The sequence below is a fragment of the Ipomoea nil genome, unplaced genomic scaffold (genome assembly GCF_001879475.1).
Source record: "Ipomoea nil cultivar Tokyo-kokei standard unplaced genomic scaffold, Asagao_1.1 scaffold0268, whole genome shotgun sequence".
Taxonomy (NCBI): Eukaryota; Viridiplantae; Streptophyta; class Magnoliopsida; order Solanales; family Convolvulaceae; genus Ipomoea; species Ipomoea nil.
In genome coordinates this window covers 2,784,541-2,802,875 of record NW_017616696.1, presented here as the reverse complement: position 1 = coordinate 2,802,875, position 18,335 = coordinate 2,784,541, and the positions used below count along the sequence as shown (strand labels likewise).

General features: G+C 36.0%; 2 protein-coding genes across 2 annotated transcripts; both read left to right on the top strand.

Moving 5' to 3' along the window:
* Positions 1–5,021: 5,021 nt before the first annotated feature.
* On the top strand, positions 5,022–8,197 carry LOC109148556 (dnaJ homolog subfamily C member 2-like). Its single transcript, XM_019296294.1, has 2 exons — positions 5,022–5,224; positions 5,884–8,197. Exon 2 carries the CDS (start codon positions 6,002–6,004, stop codon positions 7,967–7,969), a length of 1,968 nt encoding a protein of 655 aa, XP_019151839.1. The 5' UTR covers positions 5,022–5,224; positions 5,884–6,001; the 3' UTR covers positions 7,970–8,197.
* Positions 8,198–11,379: 3,182 nt separating this feature from the next.
* LOC109152722 (proline-rich receptor-like protein kinase PERK3) lies at positions 11,380–17,630 on the top strand. The gene is made up of 9 exons (XM_019300376.1): positions 11,380–11,572; positions 11,920–12,053; positions 13,050–13,377; positions 13,468–13,980; positions 15,047–15,195; positions 15,288–15,521; positions 15,775–15,924; positions 17,098–17,394; positions 17,511–17,630. Exons 1-9 carry the CDS (start codon positions 11,380–11,382, stop codon positions 17,628–17,630), a joined length of 2,118 nt encoding a protein of 705 aa, XP_019155921.1.
* The last annotated feature ends 705 nt before the right edge of the window (positions 17,631–18,335 follow it).

Here is an 18,335-nt window from a genome sequence, read left to right as displayed (position 1 = left end):
AATTGAATGCCATGGAGGTTGCGAGCTTCTTCATCAACAATGCCTTACCACCTTCGTCTGTGGCTCATAATATTCTATTTGCATGTAAAAAAAAGGGAGCTTCGATGCTTTGAAATTTGGCATCTAGAGGCGATTAACAGGGAACATATTTGTGCAGTGGATTTCATGGCTCGATTGTCTAGAGTTACCGTTTCTTTTCATTAATGGCCTGTTTGGTTCACGGAATAGGCCGGGAATGGCATAACATTCCCAGTAATAGGCATATTCCTTTGTTTGGTAATCGTTTCTATTACCGGGAATAATATTCCCGGTAATACCTCATTCCCCCAGATAAGGTAATAGTTATTACCAGGGCCCCCCGGTATTAGGCTATTACTGAGTTCTCAGGAATAGTCTAAAATTTATACTTCCTATTTTACCTCCGTCACCACCACCAGCACCACCACCCCAACACTCCCACCGCCACCAGCACCACCACCCTACCCCACCAACATCACCAGCACCGTCGTCGCCACCACCACCCCCATTGCCACCACCACCACTATCGCCACCACCATCACCACCATCGCTACCAGCATTGCCGCCGCCACCAGCACCACCACCACCACCACCACCGCCGCCGCCACTACCACCACTGCTACCACCGCCACCAGCACCACCACCCCACCAACACCATCAGCATCGCCACCACCGTCGCTACCACCACCACCACCACCGTCGCCGCCGCCACCACCGCTGCCACCATCACCAGCACCACCACCCCACCAACACCACCAACAGCACCGCCACCACCCGCCGCTACCACCGCCGCCGCCGCCACCACCACCACCGGCACTACTACCGCTACCACCACCGCCGCCGTCGCCGCCGCCACTACCACCACCAACAACACCGCCACCATCGACACCACCACATATTTTTATAAGGGTATTTATGTCTTTCAAAACATATTTCATTTCTATTCCTTAAACCAACCAAACACGGTAATATAATTCCTAAAGTCTATTCCTTCCGCGAATCAAACAATAGAATACAATTCTTATTCTATTCCTTGCCTATTCCATTCTTTATTGAATAGCATTCCTATTACCTCAAAATTCATTCCGTGAACCAAACGTGCTGTAAAAGAAAAACAACACCGTTTTTATGCCTATGGATTCCCAAACGGCGCGTGACGTAGTTTTCCCGACAGCCAGGTGCATGACTTCATCGGAAAGCGATGAAATCAGCAAGGAGAGTAGCGTCTGGTCTTGCTTCACCCACGCCCGGTATTCGGGATTCGGAACCGGCGCAGCAGTGGTGGCGGCGGACGTGGATCCATCGGAGACCGGAGCTGCTGGCACTGTCGGTGGAGGGCAAGGAGTCTCGCCGTCGACGTACCCAAAAAGTTCTTGGCCACGGAGGAAAGGCACCAGTTGCGTTCGCCAAAACAAGTAGTTGCGATACGTCAACTTGATGGAGACAAAATGGTGCGCTCCTGACAGGGAATTTGCAGTGGGGTGAGGGGGGGTAGGATCGCCGGCGGATACTGTTCTCTCGGAAGAGTTAGTAGACATGGTGTATCGCCGTCGACTTTTGGGGGAGGAGTTGTCGATCGGAATTGATCGAAGAATGATTGAGAGGAGAGAGAAATCCAACCTGGCTCTGATACTAGATGAGATAAGGATTGCAGTTTCAATTCCAACACAATAGAGATTACAGAACAGTATTCTAAATACACAGCGTGAACTAATCCTATTAACTAGGAAAGCCATAATTAACTAATCTAATACAAAGAATAGTCAACATAATTAATAGAAATAATAACATAAATAATAACATCTCTAGCAATAATACATTATGGACCACGGTCCAGTATAATTTGCCTTTGTTGGAGATAAAGCACATTTACAAGGAGCTTAATAAGACTATGGTTTGGCCAAATCCTCTATGTTGGCTCCAAATATATGCTTGAGCTTGGCGTCCCACTAGTTTGGGTGGAGGCTTTATTTTTTTGTTAGAAGATCGGCAAGGTTTTCCTTGTCAAAGAAGCTCCCATAGGCGCTTTGCATTCCCAGTGTAAATGCCGGCACAAATTATTCTGTGGACTCTGACCCGGATTCAAATGTTGTTTACAATTTACATATTAAATATTTACAATTTATCTTTTAAATACTGCAGTCACACAGTATTAGCAGATTAAGATTTAATGACCCTGACAACTGTTATGTATTTTGACTTAAAAACACAATTTATATTCTAAAAGTTTACAATTTCAATACTAAAAATACACAATTTATACGTCGTTTAGGACCAGAGTCCACCACTTCACCTTGCAAGGTGGACCTTGGCCCATAGTTTAACAACTCAAATCCCGGGTTTCCCCCGCCAATCTATACTTCTATACTATCTATACTATTAATAATAATAATAAAAATCCTTAATTTTAACTTCCTATAGTATTAAGGTTTGCGTAATATTGTAAAATACTGTAATACAATTCCTAATACAATATATTGTTTATTACTTTCCTATCCGTACTATAATTCTACATTAAAATTCATATTTGTACTACAATACAAGAATATTAAAATTCCTATTCCTATTCAACAATATTATTCCGTCGCTACTCCAATTCATATAAGATATCATGAGTTTAATATTAAATAGATTGTTGATATTGTAAAATATTGCAATAAGTACAATTCCTAATACAATATATTGCTTCCTACTTTATTATTCGTACTACAATTCTAAATTAAAATTCCTATTCATAATACAATACAACAATATTAAAATTCATATTTCTATTCAACAATATTATTCAGTCAGTACATACTCCAATTCGTATAAGATAGAATGAGTTTAATATTAAATATATTGCACAATATAATATTAAAACAACTAATATATTAAAATTTTAATGAGTTTAATTAAGAAATTAATTACACCGATAATTATTATGTTAAATAAGATAATAATTACACAAATATTAGTATAATTACAATTAAACATGGACCATTGAATTTTTTTATAATTACAATTATTTTTTTGATTATACACACACACACGCTCATATTTAGGTATAATAATATGAGAACAAAATAAATTATCATTATCATTATTTCGTGTAATTTATACGGTAATTTTACGTTAATCTCTATATATATTTTTTATATTCATAAGGTGTTATTGTCAAAGATAAGGAGTCGCGGTGTATTGTTCTAAATGTTGTTTCCAGCGGAATAACATCTTTGGTCTTGCCGGGAGGCAAGACGACGCATTCCATATTTGCCATACCACTCTCTTTGAATGAAGATTCCACGTGCAATATATCGCAATGTAGTGACCTTGATGTGCTTATAATAAGGAGCAAATTGATAATAAGATATGAAGCATTGATGACGCACAAACACTGTTTTGAGGATTTGGACAAACCATGAGGGGTCTATTGAGGTTCGCCATACCGGATAGTGCTAAAAAGACTTTTGGTGGAAAGACAGTAGTTTTGGTTGGCGATTTTAGACAGATCCTACCTATTATTCTGAAAGCAACAAGACCAATAGTTGTCTGAACAACTATTAATTCTTCATAAATATGGACAAATTGCAAGGTATTAAGGCTCACCAAGAACATGATACTACGGATCTTAGCTTCAGAGGAAGATAAATATACGCTTGATTGGTTTTCAAAATAGATTGCAGGGGTTGTAAACGGTGGTTCATTTGAGATCGATATTCCGGCACGGTTTTTGTTGAAGTGTGAGCACGATCTCATAGCAACTATAGTGGAAAGCACCTTCCCAAGCTCGAGATATAGCATGCTTGATGAGTCGCAGCTAGAAGGTCGAGTGATCCTCTCGCCGACTTTTGATGTCGTTGATCAAATTAATCAATACATGTGCGACATGAATACTGCAGGAGGACGAACATATTTAAGTTGTGGCTCTTTGTATAAGGCAGAATCAGACAGTGAAAATCTATCAGAAGTACACACTCCTGAATTCTTAATTAAATAGTTTGAGATTGTTGGGTCTTCCTAATCATTCATTGACATTAAATGTCAGTGCACATGGTATGTTATTGCGGAACATAGACCATTCTCTTTGTCTTTATAACGGGACACGGCTCATCATCACAAGATTAGAAGATCACATTGTCGAAACAAGAATAGTTAATGGGACATGTGAAGGAACCAAAGTTCTTATCCCCCCCTCCCCCCCGAAATGTCTCTCACTCCTTTTGATACGAGATTGTCCTTCAAGTTCCAGAGTAAACAATTATTGTTGATGCTTGCATATGCCATGACTATCAACAAAAGCTAAGGTCAAACACTAACTCACCTTGTATGTAGCTTTCTCACGAGTCACCCATTTTGATGGCCTGAAGGTGTTAGCTCTAGACGAAGATGGACAATATTGTGTTGTGACTATCAATATCATTTACAAAGAGATTTTCAATAATGTATAAATACAATCGATGATATTATATATTTTTTTCAAAATGACAAAATTGTTATATATCTAGACAAAAATATATACTCTATACAAATGAATTAGAATAGCAATTGATTACTATAACTAAGTTATTAGAGAACGAGCACATTTGCCCAATTTATAAAAATAATAAACAATGATATATAAAATCTCTAAAATTACAACACAACATGTGTACATCTACACATTAACTATTAATTTGAGCAATATTTGCTCGAATTCAAGCAATGATAACATCAATATAAACAATCCAAACCATATCTTCAATTGTCCTATATAATATTTGATGTTATAATTTAAATAATTATATATAAATTCAAATATTCTTAATATATTATAACAAATCCATTCCGTACATAACACATGTGAAAATACTAGTTGATGTTAAAAAAAAAATAATAATATTAAAAAAAAAAACTCTTGATGTTGGACCAAATCCCATAATCGTTGTTATAGGCCCAGTAATAACTGAAACCCGGCCCATGAATATTGCTCACGGTATCAACTCGTATAAATTCATCGTTGTTAAATAACAAAATTTACCAAATCCTTCTTTTCTTGCGCACTTTGGTTTTCATTCCCTCCTGACTTACGTACTGCTGAATAAAAACCCTAGCAAGCTAGCACCGCACTTTCTGCGGCCGCAACTCTCTCGGATCAGACAACGGAGCCACCGTCTTCCTCCTTGCTCAACGCTGACGGGAGGATCGGCAATTAGATTCAAAGCCTAATTTGATGGTGAAAGGAGAGGTGAATCATCCGGTTCCTTTCTCTTTTTCGTTTTCTTTTGTTTTGTTTGTTGGTTTGAATTCGGTTTCTTATAAAGGACGACAAGATAAAGAATCGTTTTGAACTCAGTAAAATTTCAAAATCGGATTTCTTTGTTTTTTTTCCCTGGGAGAGAAAAAGGAAAAAGAAACGCACACACACATTGAAAAGCATTTAACGAGAGTTAGTTTCATGTTTCTTTCTCATGTTATATCCATTTAGATGCGGTTGATACCGATTTTAGTCGTAAGCATAGGTTTGGCAGACAATATTGAGCTGTTGAATTTGGTAAGGCGCAGTGTGATGAGGGAAGTGGAGGTGATTCAGCGCCCTTTAGTATTAACATGTTGTACCCTAAAGATTATGGTAGATTGCTAGTAACTTGCCCTGGTTCTCTCTGTTAACATTGCATGTTATTTGTTAGTGGTTTGAAAATGTCTCCTGCCTCCTCTGTAGGTTTTTAGGCTTCAACACTTGTTACCTGTTTTCTTATTCATGATTGTACATCAGTCTTATAAGTATAATAAAGTACTAATTACTTGTGATTATTTGTGAATTATGTTTGCATGATGCATTGGTAGCCTATTCTATTTTAACTTTTTCATCATCCATCCTGATTGATGCTTTTTGATGAATTGCAGACTGGGATTTGCTGAGTCTGCTTTTTGAAGTCTCAGTCAAGTTTAAGCTGTTGCTGGGTTTATTGGCACTTATCTTCCAGAAGAGTTTGAGGGCTTGTGTCTCCTTCATTGAAACTTAATGGCTATTAGGGATACTTTGCGTCTGATTTCCTATGAGAAAGAAATTGTAAATGGTGAACCAATCTTTGTTTCCTCAAACTGCCTTCCCATTAAAGCTGGCAGATTTGAGCCTGCGGGGCATTCTTTTCACTCTGCTGCACTCAGGCTGATTGGCTGTTTTGAGGAGGAAAACATTGAAGATAGTAATCAGGATGTGCCTACGGACAAGGAGGAGTCTAACTTCTATTCTTCTGAATCATATAGTAGTAAGAGTAAAAAGAAATCTTCTGCTGAGGCAAAGGAGCAGGATCATTATGCATTGCTGGGGCTGAGCCATTTGAGATATCTTGCTACTGAGGATCAAATAAGAAAGAGCTATCGGGAAGCTGCATTGAAGCATCACCCTGACAAGCAGGCTATTCTTCTTCTTGCTGAAGAAACTGAGGCTGCAAAGCAGGCAAAGAAAGAAGAAATAGAGAACCACTTTAAAGCTATCCAAGAGGCGTATGAAGTTTTGATTGACCCTATTAGAAGAAGAGTTTTTGACTCCACCGATGAATTTGATGATGAAATCCCAACAGAATGTGCCCCACAGGATTTCTTTAAGGTTTTTGGACCTGCATTTTTAAGGAATGGTCGCTGGTCTGTCAGCCAACCTGTCCCCCTGTTAGGGAATGACAATACCCCATTTAAAGAAGTGGATAGCTTTTATGACTTTTGGTATAGCTTCAAAAGCTGGAGGGAGTTTCCCCATGCCGATGAGTTTGACCTTGAACAAGCTGAATCTCGTGATCATAAAAGATGGATGGAAAGGCAGAATGCAAAGTTGACAGAGAAGGCTAGGAAGGAAGAATATGCAAGGATACGTATGCTTGTTGATAATGCTTATAAAAGAGACCCCAGAATTGTGAGAAGAAAAGAGGAGGAAAAAGCTGAGAAGCAGAGGAAAAAGGAGGCCAAAGTTTTGGCAAAGAAATTGCAAGAGGAAGAAGCAGCCAGAATTGCCGAAGAGGAGAGGCGTAGAAAAGAGGAAGAGGAAAAACGTGCTGCTGAAGCTGCTTTGCAGCAAAAGAAATTGAAAGAGAAAGAGAAGAAACTATTGCGCAAAGAGCGAACCCGTTTGCGTACAATTTCAGCACCTTTGTTGTCTGAGAACTTACTTGGCCTCACAAATGATGATGTGGAACATCTATGTACTGCTTTAAATATTGATCAGCTGAAGAATTTGTGTGATGGGATTGAGGGAAGGGTAGGGATTGCAAAAGCAGAGCTTCTCAGGGAGGCACTTGGACGTGATGACAACTCAAAGGATGAGAAACTGAATGAGAAGAAAAATGTTAAACATGAGAAGAAAAATGTTCAACAAAATGGTAGTTCAGCAGCTAATGGACAGAACCCATTCAGCAGCAATGAGAAAAAGGAGAGAGAGTGGACGAAAGAAGAAATTGATCTTTTGAGAAAGGGAGTGCAGAAATATCCTAAAGGAACGTCTCGGAGATGGGAAGTTATCTCGGAGTACATTGGTACTGGAAGGACAGTTGAGGAGATTCTAAAGGCCACAAAAACTGTTCTTCTTCAGAAACCAGACTCTGCTAAAGCTTTCGACTCTTTCCTTGAGAAGAGAAAGCCAGCACAAACAATTGCATCCCCTCTTACAACGAGGGAGGAAGTGGAGGGAACATCAAATGCCAACAAAACTGAAAACAATTCTGGCAGTAAGGTGCCAAATTCACAGAGCTCTCCCAGCCAAAGTTCAAGCTGCCAAAACCCCCCTACTGATGACCTTGCTGCAAATGTGGCTGAAGGAGATGCATGGTCTGTAGTTCAAGAAAGGGCACTGGTTCAAGCTCTCAAAACCTTTCCAAAGGAAGTCAGCCAACGCTGGGAACGGGTTGCAGCTGCTGTTCCTGGGAAAACCGTGAACCAGTGTAAAAAGAAATTTACACTACTAAAAGAGAGCTTCAGGAACAAGAAAAATGCAGCATAATATGTTCTCTTCTATGCTGGATTGGATTCCAGTTTTCTGTCCCATTCTTTTTGCTTGATTTTGCAGAAGCTACGCTAGAATTCATTGTTATCCCTTTACAGTTATTATTATTATTATTATGAGCTATAAAATTTACTTATTCAAATAGCACATCCGTGTGGAACACAAGTATAGTGGAAGAGTTTTGATTTGAGGAAAACCTTGCCCGGATTTACTTTTTCAATCAAATTTTGATTCAGTTGTTATGCACTCCTAATCTCTAAACTGGTGTTCTAGGAATAATCTAATTGATCCATTGTGCCCCTTTTGGCTCTGATTTGCTTACACACCAACCTTTTAATCTGCTTGGATTTTTATCTCTTGAGTCCGAGAATGAAGATTTTTTTGAAATCTATCCAATGTTGCAAAAATCAAATCTTGCCTAGGCACTAAGTGTTCCTAGACGATAAGTATTTTAATATTGGTGTTCATTTATGCAGCCGATTATGTTAACCCTCGCTTAGTTAGATGGTTGGATTTTATTATGTAACTTTTACTTGCAGTTTGAAGTAATCAATTCATTACTCACTGTTGTTGGAGTTGTAGAGAGATGATAATACTTTATAGGAAGAATATGAAACTGGTTTTTAGTTTTTAAAGAATTTAGATTTAAATTAGACTTTTAAATTTTGGAATAAAATTAAATTTTAATGTTTGATTTTTTTAAAAGGCAGATAAAATATTATTATTATTTTTTTTATTAAAGTACGTAGCCTAGCGGCTTTTAGAACCTTGAATCTATTCTTGAATCAGCAGGAAAAATAGTTCCTCGAATGCAGACAAAGTTGAAGCCGAATAAAGAATGGTATAGTGATCTTGTATAGTGCAGAATGCAGGCCAATAAATGAATTTGTATTTTTAAAAAATAAAAAAGAAGAAGAATGCCATTTTGTTCTTGTATGGTATGTCCCTTTCAAAGAAGCGTCAGCCCAGCTTAGGAACTTCTGTCAAGTGACAATTTCAAGAATTTGAGCTGTCAATATATAAACGCGGAATGCCTTAAATCTTTAGGCCAGTTGACCCACTAAAAGGAAGTATTTACAATTCAACAAAGGAATTAATCATTGTGTCCAACGATAAAAATTCTGAGACACACACACAAAAAAAACTAATGAAATACACCTTTCACGGTGACAATTCAAAATTATTAAATTTTAATTTTAATTCTCTTTTTAGAAAGGAAATTTTCATGTCTACCAATTTCATTGGCAAAGTCCCTATTGTATATTTGACTTTGAGAGTTTGATTTCTTTAGGACTCTTTATTTAGAATTTAGAATCTATCACGAGGTAAGGAAAGAAATGTTAAATTTTTTAAGAAAAATTAAAAACTCACCAACAAAAGATGAGAATTCACAATTTAAAATTTTCTTTATCTAAAAATTAAATATGCATTAATAGTAGCTTAGTTAAACTCAAAATTAAAACTAATCTAGAATCAAGCACAACTATAGAATATGGATTTTACTATGCAGTTTTTACAATGAATTTTAAAAAATCGCCATCTAAACATATATTAATATGAGCATTTTGTACCTGTGCAAAAATTCATTTCCAATATTAAAATACTACTAAATAAAAATAATTCAAATTATAATTTACAATTTCTTAAACTCAAAAATTTTAATTATCCTATTTGAGTAATATAGAGAAAAAAAGAGAAAGAATTAATATTTTTGTTTAATAATAATGTACACACTTTTCATAAAATTTATATTTACAAACAAATTTTTTTTTGAAAATATCTATAATACTAAGCTAACACCTACATATATTGGTATATATAGACAAATAATATATGTACTATATACACATATGATTTTACATTTATATATATTTAATTAAAATATAATCTACCATTAAATTAATTTTTATATGATGATTGAGTTAATTTCATTTTTAGTCCTAGATTTATAGGTGACAATCCATTTTTAATTCTTTTTTATTAAAACATCCCCATTTAGCTATAGTATTATTGTGACATTACCATTTTTAGTCATCCATCAACAAAATCGTTGAAATGTCGTTAAATACAAAGATATTTTGATCTTTTTTATACAAAGTAAGTTATTTGTTATATTTTTTTTTAAAAAAAATCCATAACTGAAGACGAAGAAGCCCTTGTATTTAGTGATATTTAAATTGTTTTGTCGATAAAGGACCAAATTAAAAATGGTCATGCCCAAGGTTGCAAAAATCGCTAGGCGCCTGGGGACCGCCTAGGGCTCCTAGAGCGCCTAGGCGGGCGCCTAGAGCGATTAATCGGCGCCTAGAGCGCCTAGGCGGGCGCCTAGGTGGCCGACCGCCTAGGCGCGATTTTTGCAACACTGGTCATGCCACAATAATTGTAGGACCAAAAATGGTTGTTATGATAAAAAAGACTTAGGCCCTATTTGGTAAAAAGTTAGCTTATAGGCCAATTTTGGCTTATTTGACCACTATTAATTGTTTGATTTAGTTAAAATATCAATATAAATGTTTGGTTAATTAGCTTTTTACAATTCCAAAAGGCTAAAATTGAAAAAGCTACCCAAACAACTTTTTCAATTAGCTTTTTGAGAAAAGAAATTATACCAAACAGCTAACAGCTAACAGCTAATTTACCAAACAGTTTTCTACAATCAGCTAATGTTATCAACTATTTATACGCTCTAATTAACACAATCAGCTAACCACTAACAACTATCAGCTAACAGCCATTTTACCAAACAGGGCCTTAAACTCTTAAAGTGGATTGCTACCTGTAAATTTAAGACTAAAGATGGAACTAACTCTATGATGATTTTAATAAAATAATAATTAAAGAATAGAAAAGATATGATAGATGTATGTGTGGTTATTATGGTAATAGTGATAGAATTATTAAATAGTAATAGAGTTATAATGGTATAAGTGTAATTTTGTCTAACAAAAATACACTAAAATTAAAATAATTTTGTCAAATAAAATGTACATACAATATTTAAAGTAAAATGTATAATTTAAAAAAGCTGACAAAAATCTTAGACATAACTTGAATTAAAACACATTATATTTTCAGAGATAACATTCAATTCGAATATAACTTCTTCTTTTTTACGTAATAATAAAAAAAAAAATGTCCCAATCCATTCACACTGATGAATCTCTTGCCGTTTGCAATCGACAAATGAGTTGGGAACAAATTAAAGGCATAGAAATCATCAAAATTTCTTTAATATTCATCATAGATTACTTTATATATAGCAGCACTTAGAGGGTATGATAGAGAATCTGAATCCTTTGCAACATATATACATTCTTAATTTACCTCTTCTACCAAAGTTATTTCCCCTCAAATTCCCCGAATTGAATATTCTCGAGTTTAGACGTAACATATTGAAAAAGAATATAATGGAGGGAGGGCAGATGATGCAGAAGGTGATGGTGATCCATGATGTGTCAAAACAAAGTTGTTGGAGTGCAATAAGATGGGTTGTTAATGAGGGTTTGTGTTTAAACCCTGGGGATGAGCTTATACTTCTGGGAGTTGTTCACCATCTCAATGATCCTGCTACCTTGGATTTCTTGGCAGCTGCTAAACAATGTAAGCCTGCCCCCCCCCCCTTTTTTTTTTTCAAACTTCTTTTTCTTTTTCTTTGAGAAAATGACATTTGGTCCGACCCATATAGAATTAGGGTCGCCAAGACTTTGTGATCTAATAATGGCACCAAGACTGGACTGAGGTTGTTGCTTCAAGACCTGATAGAAGTCAGTATTGACTATTTGTATTTCAGTAGGTTGAGAAATTAATTATGAACATATACTACATTGAAAAAAGACATAACAATTGAATCTATACCGGTTACTCATGAATCAAATATATTTATATTTTAAAAATTTGGTACCATATTCTTGATTTAAAAAAAAATAATAAAAAATCTGCTTATGCAGTGGGATATGAGACGACAATGACGATTTCAAATGATATGAGAGAAGAAGAAATGGATCATGGGGATAAGGAACAGAACCGGCCCTGTACATATGCGGAGATGCTTGCCCTCTCTAAACAATGCCAACTTCAAAAGGTCAATTCTCCATAAATGAAGAATATTTTTTATTTTAATTAAAAGTTGATAATTAGATTATATATATAGAGATCAGAGGAGTGCACTCATGTGAGAATTGTTGTTCATAAAAGAACTCAGTCCAAAATTATTATTACACACAAATTTTTCCCATTAATTATATGTGAAGTTAATTACATTTTTAGTCCACCACTAACAAATTATGTTAATTAATATTAATAAGGGAAAAGGTATAAGCCCTAAATTTTATCTAAAAAGTCAATTAGCCCCTTAAACTTATAAAAAAAATGTAATTACACCTTTTAACATGTTATGTTTAGGTAATAAAGTTCAAAAACTGATAAACGACATGCTATTACAAGTCATTATTAAGAATCTAACATCAATTTTATCCATTTCTGATGACAATCCGGCGGCCGGCAAAATCACAGAATTGTCGCCGGTCGCTGTCTACAAGAGAAGGTGACCAACTGGTCACCCATGTTAGAGAAGGAAACACGGAGATAAAGAAACGCAGAGATAACTTAAACTTTTAATTGCAAGTAACATCACTATAAAGTGCAACATTTAACAGTATATATATAGAGTGCAAGTAAGTAATTACATTTCACAACGGTACAAATAATGATAATGTTACCCGCATTTAATATTTGTTGGGCATGTACGTGTACTATTATATTGTTGCACTCTAATCTATGATATTAATGCACTCCATAGTATTATTACTTGTAATTAAAGTTCTAGCTAGTTATTTACGAAAATATAACCAATTTTTTCTTCCCTCACTGCTTTAATTTAAAGCAGTTAAATAATCTTTTGAGATGGACGGCTTTCATTGATCCCTAATTCTCTTCTGCGTCCCTTCTTATTTAATCCAAATCCTATATATATACATTCAATATATACACATAGTAATTATAGTACGTATATGTGTGTGTATATACTATTATATTTAAATTATAACATAGATGTGCATTATTATATTATTATTATCAGGTTAAGCTTTGGGTAGACGTACGTGTTGGGGTTTCAAGAAAAGTGGTTGCGGTGGAAAGCGCCAAGGATTTGGAGGCTACTTGGATAGTTTTAGACAGGGAGATGAAGAAAGAGAGAAAGTACTTCATGAAGAAGTTAAGTTGCGGCATATGGAAGGTGAAGAGTGATAATACGGCGGAGCAAGTGAGAGCACCGCCGCTACCCACCCAAAAAACATCCCCCACAACCGCCGCCGCCGCGCCCACCACCACAAGCGCCGCCGCCCAAATGTCGTACAATGAAATGATACCATCCTCCCGAGGAAAACTCTCTTCTTCTTCTCGACAAAGTACGTATGCTAATTCACTCATTTCAATATTAAATTCTACCAAACAGATCGAGTCAATATATATTAAATTCATTTTGATTATATTGCCAGAATCATCACTAAATGACCCATCAAAACCAGTCGCCACAGCTTCAATCTCCAGTAGCGTTGACAGCAAGAAAGATGGGTCTGAAAACAACAACAACAAAGTTGAAGAAATGGAGGAGAATGTGGAAGAGACGACATTATTATTTTCGAATTCGGTTTGCTCATTGTGCCAGAACAAGAGGCCGGCGGCTAAGCCAGGAGGAGGGAAGAAAGACTTCACATATGCAGAGCTTGAGGAGGCGACGGGTGGGTTTTTGGGAGAGAACTATTTATCAGAAGGCGGGTTTGGTTGCGTTTACAAAGGGAAGTTGAAGAATGGGGTGAAAATAGCTGTGAAGCAGCACAAGAACATGATGAGCCTTCAGGGGGAGAGAGAGTTCAAATCAGAGGTTGATGTTCTGAGCAGAGCCACACATGAGAATCTGGTAATGCTGTTAGGTTCATGTTCTGAAGGGACTCATAGGTTGCTGGTTTATGAATATGTCTGCAATGGCTCCCTAAATGAACATCTCTCAAGTAAGCTCCCAATTCAATATATCATTTTTTGCTGGTTATTTTGTGGTATAGGCCTGTTTGGTAAATGGCGGTTAGTTGTTAGCTGATTGCGTTAATTAGAGAGTATAACTAGTTGATAACATTAGTTGGTGTAGAAAAGTGTTTGGTAAATTAGTTGTTAGCTGGTAGCTGTTTGATATAATTTCTTTTGTGAAAAAGCTAATTGAAAAAATTGTTTGGAGTAGTTTTTTGAATTTTAGCATTTTGGAGTTGCAAAAAGCTAATTAAACAAACACTTACAGGGCATTTGGTTGGAGATGGGGAATTACGTAGGAAAGGAATTGCAATTCCATGGAAGATGAATTACTGGGAATAAAGTGGGAATTTCAATTCCAGTGTTTGGTTTACAGGAATAGAATTATTGGGAATTTCAATTCCAATGTTTGGTATACATGGGAATTGAAAGGGTATAAGTAGTATAAAGTCAAAAATGTCCATTGTTGTTGTTAAGCATTAATTTTAGGTTAAAAAAGAAAGGGGCAATTTTGACTCATCACTATCTTTTTTTCTTCCTAATATCCCAGGAATTAAAATCCCGGGGGACATGGGATTTTAATTCCATGAAAATGGGAGAATTGCAATTCCTTTCAACCAAACAAAGAGAATTTTGTGGCCTTTAAAATTATGTGGGAAGAGAATTTAAATTCTTTTCAACCAAACGCCCTGTTATATTGATATTTTAAGTAAATCAAACAATTAATAGTGGTCAAATAAGTCAAAATTAGCCTATAGGCCAATTTTTTACCAAACAAGGCCATAATAATTTTCTGTATATATGGTCCACTTCTGATCTGATTTGAGTCAGGTTAAAGTGGATTCGAGTTCTCTTGAGTGAGAAGTTAATTTGTTATGTTATATGTACAAAATGGATAATGGATAAATGAAAAATTAATTCGAATAGGAAAAATAGAATTAGGAAAGCTTAAGCTTTTGTCCGACATTAGAAAATGGATGTATGTTTGTATTACTAGTTGAATGAAGGATATTTAGTTTTAATTTATTGTTATGTTTTGAAATTATATTGCAGGTGATGCTATGATACCTCTAAACTGGGAGCAGAGATTGAAGATAGCAGTGGGAGCTGCTAAAGGTTTAGAGTATTTGCATGCACAAAAAATCATACACAGAGATATTAGACCTAACAATATTCTCATCACCCATGATCATCAATCTCTGGTAGGTATATATATATATATATGCTATATATAATTAATTTTATGATTCAATTCATGTATGAAAATATAATCTTTATATATGTATGTATGCAGCTAGGAGATTTTGGACTTGCAAGAGCAAGGAGCAATAATGATGAGTCAAATAATAATGAGTTCTCAAATGAGAGTGTAGTTGGGGCACTGGGATATATTGCCCCTGAATATGCAGAGACTGGCAAATTCTCAACAAAAACAGATGTTTATTCTTTCGGACTCGTCTTATTGCAGCTTATAACTGGACTCAACAATACTGACGAGCGTCTCAAAGGCAGGAGCCTTGTTGAATGGGTACCTATATTTCTACTATAATCATCAACTCAACTCTTCATTCTATAATATATACTGTCCATTTAACGGTTCAGATGTGCCCGACTAATCCTCATTCACTCTGGGCTAAGGGGAATCGAACCCAGATTTTCCCCAAACTCATTTGCCACTTGAGCTACCCCATTAGGTTACAGTACAGTTTATGATCCGCTGCACAAAATAGAATCAAGAATTCAATGTTGAAATACATACATACAATATAATAATACTGCAGGCAGTCCCAGTTTTGGAGCAGAAGAATTACCCACGTCTTATTGACACAAGGATTGTTGATTCTCATGACGTCCACCAACTCTTTGGTATGGTGCAACTGGTTGAGGAATGCTTGAGGAAGGATCCCAACAAGAGGCCACCCATGAAATGTGTAAGTCTATCTTACCACTCGACCAATTGCAAATTTGTATGTATATATATGCTATTACGGGCGTTTGGTTGAAAGCTAATTAAGGCAAATGAATTAAGGCGACGGGGAAAATGAATTGTAATTACTGGGAATTGAAAATGAATAAATAAATAAATAAAAACAAAAATGATCTTGGAAAGTCCGCCCAACTGCAGGGCGTTTTAGGGCTGTCCTGTGGGTTTAGGCCTACTTTGACACCCCTAGTTAGAGGGAATTGCAATTTTGTGCTAAATAATGAAATTTTTGGGAGGTAAACTATTTTTTTTATCTAAACTCTTCTTATTAGGGTTTGGCAGAGTGAGTAGAGCCGTCAAAACGTCTCGCGGGGCGAAACGGGCCAAAACACACCAAAGCCCGTCCTCGTAGCGGGACGGGCTAAAAAACCCGCCTCTTAGCGGGCTTGGAATGTGATCGGCCCGTCCCGCCATGCCAAAGCCCGCTGGCGGGGCGGGCTAGCCCGCCAATCAATTTTTTCACTGTGTTAATTTTTTTTTTTTAAAAAAAAATCATTGTACAATATCCTTCAAAAAAAAAAAAAAAGAATCACTGTACAGACATACAGTAACACTACCTAGTATTGTATTCCTATAAATCTATAATCCTATAAGTTATAACACACTAACACAATTACACAAACCAAAATAACACAAAAAATAATATGTATTAAATACTAAATATATATACAAAATATATATGTATTAGCAGGTCGCGGGCTAAACCCGTGACCCGCCTGACCCGCCCCGCCTGGACTCGTGACCCAGGCGGGGCGGGCTAAATGCCCGCCTCCTGGCGGATCAAAATTTGAAGAACACGTCCCCTACCTACGGCGGTACGGGACGGGTCGACCCGGCGGGTAAAACCCATTTTTGACAACTCTAAGAGTGAGTACCCAAAAATACCAGATTTGTTGACATATATATATATATCTAACAAAATATTGTGTATGTTTGAGAGTCGGGTAAAGTATTTTCCTATTTAATAAAATCTATCTTACTAGGGTTTGAGAGTATCGAATAGATACCCAATTACCCAAAGATACAAGACTTGTTGACATTTCTAATCTTTATTGATCCTACCTAGCTAATTTGAATAAATATTGACATATATGTTTTTTTGGTAATAACAATAATGCAGGTGGTTGACGCCTTATCGGACATTATAGAAGGACAGGCAATCAGGCAATGCTCTCAGCAGTCTAAAACATATTCGTTTAGCAATGCATTAATCGATGGCATTCAACCCCAAAAAGACAATAATAAAGTCAAAGATAATAATCAAAATTTAATTAATAACAACAAATGTAAATCAGAAAAAGCTGCATCAACCCTCGTCAAAGAAAGCGAAAGAAAACAATGTTCGGAGCGTGGCATAGAGGTTAGAAGGGTTGGGTTTAAAAGCAGTGGAACAATAAAATCTATGTGCAGAAAAAAGGTACTTTATGATGAGATGATTCTTTAACATACATTCTACACTTCAATTGTCTTTTCATGTTTTCAAAGTCAGAGGCTCGTTATGCTCATAAGCAAATATTTAGCCTCTGTGTTCAGCTGAATTACCATGATTTATATCCTCCAAAATGCTTTGTTGAGTCGGAAAGTGGAGGAGCATTGGAGTTGGGGATTCAACCTTCTAGGAACAACAATGTTTTGTATCATAAAGAAGCCTAAATTTGTTTGAAAATTTTATGTAAAATATATATGAAGCCCAGTTTACCAAAATAGATGAGTTTGGCGCCACATTTATGAAACAAATGAGATTATTAAAAAATAATATATTGGAACCTACCAGTTAAAAGTTTAAAGATAATTTAAAAAACATAATTTCTTTGATATTATTTTGAGATATATTAGAAAGAAGAGTAATGCAAACGAAATGGTAGAAAGGAGTAGTAAGGTAGTGTTTGATTGTACACTTGACAAACGAGATACAAATATATAGAGTTACTGCCAGCCAAGGTCCCTTGACTTTGGTGATTCCGTCAGCTATTGTCATTTATATATAACTTTAATAAGTCTCAATGTAGTCATTTGACTTTTGTAATTTTAACCTCCAGCCGTTCTCCCGTTAGTATCTCACGTTTGCATAGTTAATTTCATGGGTAAAATAGTAATTTCTCGTTATTTATTGATTTTTAAAGTTAGAAACACATATTTAGAGTAGTTCTTTGGGCTGCAATTAGGGGTGGGCGTCGGTTGGGTTCATGTGACACCTTAATTTTATTTCGAATATCCGAAAATTTTGAGTGATGCTTTTGACACCTGATATCCTAACCAAATTTAATTTGGATATATTTGGTTCGAGTGAAATTATTTCGGGTTAGTTTGGATATACCCAAAATTTTATTTTTATCAATTTTAAATTTTATAACGGTT